General features: G+C 38.3%; 1 protein-coding gene across 2 annotated transcripts; it reads right to left on the bottom strand.

Moving 5' to 3' along the window:
• Positions 1 to 663: 663 nt before the first annotated feature.
• On the bottom strand, positions 664 to 9436 carry med11 (mediator complex subunit 11). 2 transcript variants are annotated; one of them, XM_028797965.2, is made up of 5 exons: positions 9349 to 9436; positions 8881 to 9001; positions 3390 to 3501; positions 2977 to 3107; positions 664 to 1823 (listed from the first exon to the last, which is right to left on the bottom strand). In XM_028797965.2, the coding sequence occupies exons 3-5, from the start codon at positions 3457 to 3459 to the stop codon at positions 1680 to 1682; spliced, it is 345 nt and encodes a 114-aa protein (XP_028653798.1). In that variant the 5' UTR covers positions 3460 to 3501; positions 8881 to 9001; positions 9349 to 9436; the 3' UTR covers positions 664 to 1679. The 2 variants fall into 2 exon arrangements, with proteins under 2 accessions (XP_028653798.1, XP_028653800.1); XM_028797967.2 differs by lacking the exon at positions 8881 to 9001 and having other exon boundaries at positions 9349 to 9373.
• Positions 9437 to 10420: the final 984 nt, after the last annotated feature.

The following is a 10420-nucleotide window of genomic DNA, read 5'->3' as shown; positions in this document are numbered from 1 at the left end:
ATGAGACTGATTTAATTCTTCTTTGTGAAAGTGCTAACCTCTTGATATTAACAGAACACCCTGTGATATTATAAGTCAATGTGATCGTTTTCTTCACTCTTGCTTAAAAATATAAGACAAAATTGTCATTTATGAATTAATAAATAAGGATTATTAATCTAATCAAACAAATATAATCTACTGAAGATATTGAAATTATAAGAATGTAATCTCTTTATAACTAATGCAATGAACTTTAAGAAAACTATTTAAAATGGGTTTGTGTGTGTGTGCTGAGAAGGTCACAGTCTTTAGAAAATGTAGGTGCCTGGTACTTTGTTTTTCTATACTCCTGTATGTCATAAATTAGATGTAACCCTAATCTATGTATGACCTCAAAATCAACGGCTATGTTTTTTTTCTGTAAGTATTCAAACCCTTAATTCAGTACTTTGTAGAAGCTCCTTTGGCAGCAAATACAGTTTCAAGTCTTCTTGGGCTAAGTCTCTATATCTTTTGGAAAGTAAGGGGCAGTGCATTTAAGACTGAAGACTGGAAGGATTTCTTTACACAGAGTTGTGAAGGATACCCACAAACACAAACCTCTCTGCTACTAAAGCTATAGAGATAGTGGTCAACCTTTGTACTTGATGATATACAATATGTCAGAGGACCAGCAAGAAATAAGTACCATAATCAACCTTTATAAGTAGACAAAGTTCCACTTAATGTATTTACTGAAATCCATCAAGCACTAAAACACAAGAAAACCACAAACCTTATTCTCAATCATATGATAACAGCCTAAAGTACTACAACCAATAAACATGGCTACTAACAGATGTAAAAGATGTACACTGATGCTAACGTACATGGATATCCAATAACTTTGATTATTACAAGAATAATTGAAATTATGAACCAAGCCCATCATTCGAAGCTTTAGGACGGAATAAGATGCCTACGTCCATTGGGACAAGATGAGATGCAGCATGAAAAATATTGGTGGTTCTACATCAATATCCTTTGGCAAAAGCTAACATTTAAATTCTCCAACCATTACCCCTATGCCTCTCGGGAAAGGTGTTTTATTTTATTTATTTATTTATTTTTTTAAATATACAAAGACATTGAAATATGTTTATTTTAGAGGTGGAACAATGGTGAGAATGCCTGCCTCAAAGATTCAGCACCACTGGGTTTGAATCCAGCATCCGGTCTTTGTCCATGTGGAGGCTGCACATGGTTTCTTGCTTTGCATTGGGTGTTTCTTCCACATCCCAAACTCATGAGGGTCTATTTGATCGGCGACTCTAAATTTGTTCTGTAGAGGTGCTGGTTTGCATGCTCAAGAAGACTTTGTGTTGGACTGGTGCACATTTCCTGGGTTGTTTACTGCCTTATGCAACTTGGAAAAGCATCATCTCCATAGGACTCTGAATCAGATTAAGCAGGACTCAAACTTATATTAGGTTTGTAGTCAAGTGATGAAAATGGAATTGAATTTCAAGCTTAAATGTTGTTTAGCACACAAAAAAATCAGTTATTTTACTTAATCACCTATAGCAGCACACTCAGAAAAATCTGCTGCTATGCAGTCCACAATCTGTATAAGTGTTCAATGGCACATGTCTTATCATCAAGGACACATCTACAGCATTGCTTTTCAGAATTCACCGACCAGTATAATCGAAGGCAGATTAAGTCTGAGTGTCCAGAAGAATTTCACATGTCCTTCCCAGTTCTCCCAGTTTAACACGTGCATAATCCACTCGATTCAGTGCCATTTGGCAGTCCTTGCGTGCAGAGTATGTAGAACCTTCATGGGGTTGGCCTGTTGCCACCTAATTGGCGAGGTAAAACCAAAAAAATATCAAATTAGGAATTGCCTGCAAATTAAAATGCAAGAGATTAACACAGCACATTACAGATAAAATTATCATTTAGTTAATTAAAGCAAGCTAAAAGGTTTAGCCTTCTGATATTTGTAGTTTGTCAGTTAGATAAACTAAACAAAATGTTCACAGTCACATGTCCATATTTAAAACTGAACGACTGCACTCAGATTTCTATTTTGGATATGATCCTCTGCCTTCCTCACACATTCCTGATTTTGAATAATTCTTCAAAAACAAACGTTAGTAGGGACTAATAGCTAAATTTGACACAGATGTTAATATATACAATTTTTAAACAGTGTTAGATGATTCTCACTGAATTGTAGTTCTTAAAATGTATTAGAGTACTAGTCAAAGATATGTTGACTATATACAGCCAGTAATGGCTTATTATTGTAAATAAAGCATTACATTTGTCACATTTTAAGAAAAATACCAACATGCAAACATAGTGTTGATGGATGTGTGCTTCAAAGTCCAAGATTTCAGCCAATGATCCATAAAATAAAGTACCTTTGGCCTTAAGGAAAGTATAATGACAGCAGTGTGTACATCACTGGTCAAAAGGAATTAGGAGATGACCTTTCCCAGGTTTGGCTCTACAGGAAGATTTAATACATGGCCCCAAATGAAAAGGAAAAAAAAACTTTCAAGTTTGAAGAAGAAAAATAGAAAGGAAAAAAGGAGAGACAGTGCCCTATAGTGCCATTTTACAGCCACCCCCCAAAGTCTCAACAGTAGGGAAGTTCACTTCCCCAAAAACAAAACAAAAACAAAAAAAAAAAAAGACTTCGGAGAGCAGTGAATATCCAGTATAAGAGATTCAAGCAATTCAAATGTTTCTTTGCTCAGATACAATGACACCTTGTGGACATTGTGAGAACCATTTCTCCAAAATACACTTCTAAAAAAACACCTGATTTATAGAGCGCAGTGGGCAGTACTGACAGGAAGACATACAATTGGGTGTTAATAGTTTAAGCACATCCTGTTTCTTATATTCTGACTTAACGAAAAACATGCCACAGTTTTATGCTAGACAATTCCATAAGAGTTTGTGAATGTACAGAGGCCAAAAAATGAACACAATTAGCCTTACCTGTGTCAAATACCTAATCTGATTGGACAGCTCCGTTTCCACTCTGTTCACAGAGGTTGTGAACTGGGAAAGTTGACGATCCAAAAAGCTTGCATTGTGTTTCTCCTTGGACAGCTCCAGTATGATGTTACCTGAAAGATTTAAAAGTCAACTTATACTTATTTACCCTTTAGAATACTGCCATTATTCATATTTATTAAGCTCCCTTATTCAAATTCAGAGTGATACAGACTGAAGCATACCATATCAGCATCACACACAAAATAAGCAGCACCCTGGGCAAGGTGATAGTTCACAGTATTTACAAAAAGACAAAAAGATAACATAAAGAGTAATGGCATTACAATAACAATGTCCTCAAATAAGGACACTGCAACACCTTAAAATTCATCTTGGCAACAATCTGCACCAACCTGCGCATTGCAACACGGTGCCGATCTCTTTCTCAACCTCCTCCAGGGCTCGCAAACGGTCATTTGCCATATTTATTTGCTTTTGCACCAGTGTCAATATAACCCACAATGCCTTTAAAAAAAAAAAAAACACAAAGCAAGAAAGGTTATTTTTACATGCCAATCTCATAACTTAACAAGTACCCTATGCGGAGACTGAACAGCAGAAGTGTCTATTACACAGTAAAGAAAATTCAGTTACAGATGTGCGAGTCTGGCATTACTTTTGGTTGTGTACACCAGTAAATGAGAGCAAACTAGAAAGCTGACAAATGACTAACATTAAAAACAAATAAATTAACCCACACACAATATATTTTCTGTAAAACATATATAAAACAAATGACAAACTTTGTTCTAGTCATCCATAATAAAGTCCCCCAAACATTTTCCTTTTGCACTGTTCCTGAGCCTGTTTAATTCAATAGTTTGTGGCCATGAAAAGAAGAATGTGAAAGGAAAAACGGACCACTAGGCAGGGCACCAATCCATTACAGGGTGCACTCAAGGAACACACTCTTAAAATGTACCGATTCAATGTCTGATTAGAAATATTTATGGTTTTCTTCACACACAGAACTATAGACAATACTGAATAACTCCAAATAGTGTGGTGGCCAGTAGGGCTCTAGAAACACTAAAAACTGTACATGTGGTTATGTTGGAGGGATTAGGAGGAAAGAACTGGCAAGCTTTTTTGGGCTAAATGGCCTGTTCCCATCATTTGTTTTCCCCTAAAGTTCTCCTGGAGAGTGGAGTCATATCATATGTAGGTTTGAGCGCCTGCTCCTGTAAATGAATACAGTGAAAACTGACCATTATCTGCAAAAGTATTTTAAGGGCGCAAATAACTCAAAGACGGCTAAGCAAAATTTCAAAGACAATCTAAACATAATATTTCTTATATATTCAGGTAACCAGAGTACCATGGTGACTGCCTAACATGATGCACGGTTTTGAGGATGCTAATCTCTAAACCTGTAATTTCTCCCATCTTCTGAAGTCATGAGACTTAACTGAATACATGCATATCCTTCTACCGACATCCTCAGAGAGGTAAACTTAGAGAAAAAAAAAAATAATTAAAAGGATCTATCATTAGGAAACAAATGTTCATTTTCACTCATATGCAGATGACACCCAGTTATACCTTTCATTTAGATCAAATGAAGTTTCTCCAATGTTGTCTTTAGTTAGTTATGTTACTGAATTAAAAGAGTGGATGGATGAGAACTACTTATCTTTAAACACCGATAAAACAGATGTTAACTGTTGGAGGGAATGACACTGATCACAACAATATTTTGTCATCATTTAACTCAGTTGGAATCACCGTTAAATTTTACTGAATCAGCCCGCAATCTAGGAGTTATCTTTGACTCTAGCATGTCATTTAAAGTATATACAGTGCATCCAGAAAGTATTCAAAGCACATCACTTTTTCCACATTTTGTTATGTTACAGCCTTATCCCAAAATGGATTAAATTACTTTTTTCCTCAGAATTCTACACACAACACCCCATAATGACAATGTGAAAAAAAGTTTGAGATTTTTGCAAATTAAAAATAAAAAAAAATTGAGAAAGCACATGTACATAAGTATTCACAGCCTTTGCCATGAAGCTCAAAATTGAGCTCAGGTGCATCCTGTTTCCCCTGATCATCCTTGAGATGTTTCTGCAGCTTAATTGGAGTCCACCTGTGGTAAATTCAGTTGGTTGGACAGGATTTGGAAAGGCACACACCTATCTATATAAGGTCCCACAGTTGACAGTTCATGTCAGAGCACAAACCAAGCATGAAGTCAAAGGAATTGTCTGTAGACCTCCAAGACAGGATTGTCTCGAAGCACAAATCTGGGGAAGGTTACAGAAACATTCCTGCTGCTTTGAAGGTCCCAATCAGCACAGTGGCCTCCATCATCCGTAAGTGGAAGAAGTTCAAAACCACCAGGACTCTTCCTAGAGCCGGACGGCCATCGAAACTGAACGATCGCTGGGACAAAGGCCTTAGTCAGGGAGGTGACCAAGAACCCGATGGTCACTCTGTCAGAGCTCCAGAGGTCCTCTGTGGAGACAGGAGAACCTTCCAGAAGGACAACCATCTCTGCAACAATCCACCAATCAGGCCTGTATGGTACAGCGGCCAGACGGACGCCACTCCTTAGTAAAAGGCACATGGCAGCCTGCCTGGAGTTTGCCAAAAGGCACCTGAAAGACTCTCAGACCATGAGAAAGAAAATTCTCTGGTCTGATGAGACAAAGTTTGAACTCTTTGTTGTGAATGCCAGGTGTCACGTTTGGAGGAAACCAGGCACCGCTCATCACCAGGCCAATACCATCCCTACAGTGAAGCACGGTGGTGGCAGCATCATGCTGTGGGGATGTTTTTCAGCGACAGGAACTGGGAGACTAGTCAGGGTAAGGGGAAAGATGACTACAGCAATGTACAGAGACATCCTGGATGAAAACCTGCTCCAGAGCACTCTTGACCTCAGACTGGGGCGATGGTTCATCTTTCAAGAGGACAACGACCCTAAACACACAGCCAAGATATCAAAGGAGTGGCTTCAGGACAACTCTGTGAATGTCCTTGAGTGGCCCAGCCAGAGCCCAGACTTGAATCCGATTGAACATCTCTGGATAGATCTTAAAATGGCTGTGCACCGACGCTTCCCATCCAACCTGATGGAGCTTGAGAGGTGTAGCAAAGAGGAATGGGCGAAACTGGCCAAGGATAGGTGTGCCAAGGTTGTGGCATCATATTCAAAAAGACTTGAGGCTGTAATTGCTGCCAAAGGTGCATCAACAAAGTATTGAGCAAAGGCTGTGAATACTTATGTACATGTGATTACACAGTTTATTTTTAATAAATTTGCAAAAACCTCAAGTAAACTTTTTTCACGTTGTCATTATGGGGTGTTGTGTGTAGAATTCTGAGGAAAAAAATGAATTTAATCCATTTTGGAATAAGGTTGTAACATAACAAAATGTGGAAAAAGTGACGTGCTGTGAATACTTTCTGGATGCACTGTATTACAAAGTTGTCCAAATCATGTTTCTTCCATCTTAAAAATGTTGGGAAATTAAGGCGCTTTCTAAATAAACAGGATTCTGAGAAATTAACTCGTGCATTTATTTCTAGTAGGATTGACTACTGCAATGCAGTGTTCACTGGATGTTCACACTGTTCTTTATACAGCCTCCAGTTAATCCAAAATGCTGCAAGAATAATTACAAGAACAAGAAAATATGAACACACAACTCCAGTTCTTAAATCATTACACAGGCTCCTGGTTAAGTTTAGGGCAGATTTCAAAATCCTCCTTTTAACATATAAAGCATTAAATGGCCAAGGTACAGCTTACTTGTCCGAATTTATCATGACTTACAAACCAGAGCGCACATTAAGATCTCAAGATCCCGGTCTGCTTATGATTCCAAGGATTAATTAAATAACAATGGGAGGTCAAGCTTTTAATTACAGGGCCCCTAAACTGTGGAATGGTCTGCCTGCTACTACAAGAGATGCCCCTTCGGTCTCAGCTTTTAAATCCCGGTTGAAGACTCACTATTTCAGTTTAGCATATCCTGACTAGAGCTGCGGATTAACTGTACAGACTGCATCTCTGTTGTTAGTCATTAGCACTAAAAAAACAAGTAACATGATAGTTATAATTTTTTACTAACTCTCACCTATTCTGTTTCTCTGCTCGGTACTCAAATGTGGCACTTGCTGCCATGGCCCACCTGCCAAGTTGTTTTCCCTGCCTAAGGTAATGTTATCCCTGATGGAGGATCGCAGGAATCGTGGAGGTAGCGGGGTCCTTTCATCGGATTGGCTGGCCCAGCGCTGTTTCAGCTGTGGAATGGCCAAATGGGGGAGGCAGCTTGATGGCTGAGGTTTCCAGGACTCTAAACAAATCCAAATCATATTATGTGATATCATCTACTGTTAAATTCTGCTACATACTTGTAAAATGTTTATTTTTATACTGAATTGAGGATTTGTTTTGTTCTGTGTATTGTATTGACCCCCTTCTTTTTGACACCCACTGCACGCCCCACATACCTGGAAAGGGATCTCTTTTTGAACTGCCTTTCCCAATGTTTCTTCCATTTTTTCCCTACAAGGGTTTTTTGGGAATTTTTCTTTGTCTTCTTAGAGAGTCAAGGCTGGGGGGCCTGTTAAAGCCCTTTGCAGCACGTCTTGTGCGATTTTGAGCTATACAAAAATAAATTGTATTGTATTGTGTAAAAGACAAGTTGTTTAGAAACTATGATTTCCAAATATATAAAGTAATTGGATTTAAACGTTTATATGTTCATCATCCCAGATTTACTGATCATTTTATTGAACAAATTGCCACACTTTCACACTGCTTGAAATTATAATTAAGATTGGCCCCTTATGTAATTATTCCAATGACTGGGGTATTAACACAAAGGCTGTTCATTCCCTATGTACCATTAGGCAGATTAGGAATGGAATATTAGGTGTGAGGTTAACGGAAATAGCCCAAAAGTTGATAGAAATTTAAGTTTTGTACCTAATATTTGTATGCAACATTTGCTTGACCCAAGTGAAAGTGTACACAAGTTATTGTGTTTACACACACAATTCCAAAAATGGTATTTTCACACTAAGGGAGGTGTAAAACGAATGGAATTTTTGGATGATTCCAATACTTTCAGAATACTTAGTACACGAGAAAGTCAGGGAGGTCTAAACCGTTGAGATTCATCAAAATCTCGACATCGAATCTTTGGACGATTACACTTTTCCCTATACTTCGTATACGAGAAAGTAAAAAAAATAAAAAATCAAAAAACAAGTGAAAGACTAATGACATTTTCAACCCAGTCTTCTAGTTTCTGTGTCTGAACTAAGTTATATCTTTTCATCTTGGGGATTTTTTTCCTTTTAATCTATGTTACACCACATCTGCCTGGCATATGCATGTATGCATTTCCAAACTACCTAATCCAACACAGTCTAGCATCATCCAGCTGTACCAAATCCTTGACGTGCCCGTTTTTGGCATAGTTATTTTCCACATAATTCGCTGCTATCAATCAGGCAATGACCTCCCACCTTACTCTATTTATTAGGTTCAAGTCTGCCTTGGGGAAAAAAAAAAATGCGTAAAACTCTTAAGGCACTCTTAGCAAAAGCAAATGAAAGTTATATAGACGTAACTTTGAAATACCCATTTAACGAATCTGGTAAGGAACACGTTTCCAAGCGTTTTGCTTGCTGATATTGCAAACTATGATATCAAAATAAGACACTTTAATTGCATTACTTAAAAGATGCCTCTTAATCCAATTAAGACAAACAACCCTGGACGGGGCAAGTCAATCGTGGGTCTAATTTACTACCGCCGTTTAAAAGGAACTTTAAAGTGTAGGAGAAAATTCACTTAGCCATGAGGAGATCATGCAAACCTACCTTGAGGATGGCTTATCCACGGAGCGCAGAATGACATTAAAGCCACTTGCAGTGGCGCTTTCTTCGCTCTTCTCTTACACTTTAAGCTTTCATTCCACGCTTCCGGTCAGAATTACGGCAGCTGACGAGGAACAATCGTTATGCCAGAACACAGTCGATACAAGTGAAGAAAATCAAAACACAAATGAAAACCGTAAAACTTGTGCTCTTACGTTAAGAATACAAATGAAGACCTTCAACTTTCGTTTTATTTCAGCCCACAAAATGCTGAATAGTCACTTCGAGTAGTAACATAGTAGCGCACCTCAGGCCAAATACTAACAGCAAACGCCACTATGTACCTCTTTGCTTAAAAAGACGTTTAGATGCAAAGAAAAGCTAATAACCAATCGTTTATTCTTAAACGCAGAAACAGAACCATGAAGCACTAAACAAAAAAAGTTTTTTTTGTTTTTTTTTAAGTTTTACCTTCGTTCGATGACGCCTTTTCCTCCTAGCGGGAATGCCTGACTTATTTTTCAAGGTTCATTACTGCCATCTGCCGGATGGCGGTTGAACTGTTTTTGCCATTCCCCATACATACCAAGTACTGTACTGTATTTCCCATCGTAAAGGCTTAAGATACGAGCAGCGCAGTGGTAGGAGAGAAGGATTCAATTCCCAGGTGCGCCTTGTGTCGAATTTGCATTTTCTCCCCGTGTCCACCTGGGTTTATTTCGGGTTCCTCCCAGTCCAAACACTTGCGTGTTTGGTGGATTGGTAATGTCAAATTGGTTCCTGGTGTCTGTTTTCTCAATTGGCGATAGGTTGGCACCTTATCTAGGGATTTTTGGAGCTTTGCGCCCAAAAGGCTTCCCGGAATAGGCTCCAGCTTCCCCGCGACCCGGCTCTGTATAAGCAGGCTGAGAAAAGATGAATGGAGTCTGAAAATATTTTAATAGCAGTCTTTAACTTCAAAGAGTGTATTCTTTGCTATAATAGTTAACTTGATTCTTCATTATTTACTTTTAATACAAACTGCATTAAAGCTTTGAAATGCACTTTCCACCCTCATTAACTATTTGACTGACTCCGGTCTCCTAAACGACTTACAACATCAGAGGTTATTTTTCTTTTGTTTTTGCCATAGGCAGGTGAAGATACTCAGGGTTCACGATGTGTCAGTTTCAGAATCTGAATCCGCGACCTCAGGGCTTGAAGTCCAAAACCTTAACTACTACACCACACAGACTGACTGCCCATTTAACTTCAGCCCTGGAACAATGTTAGTCTTAAAATAAATTCTTCTTGCCTATTCAAACGTAATACTTCTGTGCTGTAGTATTACAAAACCTACATGTTTACATTTAGCTTCTCCCATCTTTTTTCCCCATAATAACACATGGACTGATTTTAATAATGTATTTAATTTCATAATATCCCACTGCTTCCTTTAGTTCAGTTGTAACATAGTATTTTTAAACCAATTTAATATTAATGTTTGTAGAGCTGAGCCTACCCCAGTAGCATTGGATGCATGGAAGGAACCAACTTACACATG

This window comes from Erpetoichthys calabaricus, chromosome 3 (assembly GCF_900747795.2).
Source record: "Erpetoichthys calabaricus chromosome 3, fErpCal1.3, whole genome shotgun sequence".
NCBI classification, from domain to species: Eukaryota; Metazoa; Chordata; class Cladistia; order Polypteriformes; family Polypteridae; genus Erpetoichthys; species Erpetoichthys calabaricus.
Note: the sequence above shows the minus strand (reverse complement) of the source record. Positions and strands in the feature narration are given on the sequence as shown.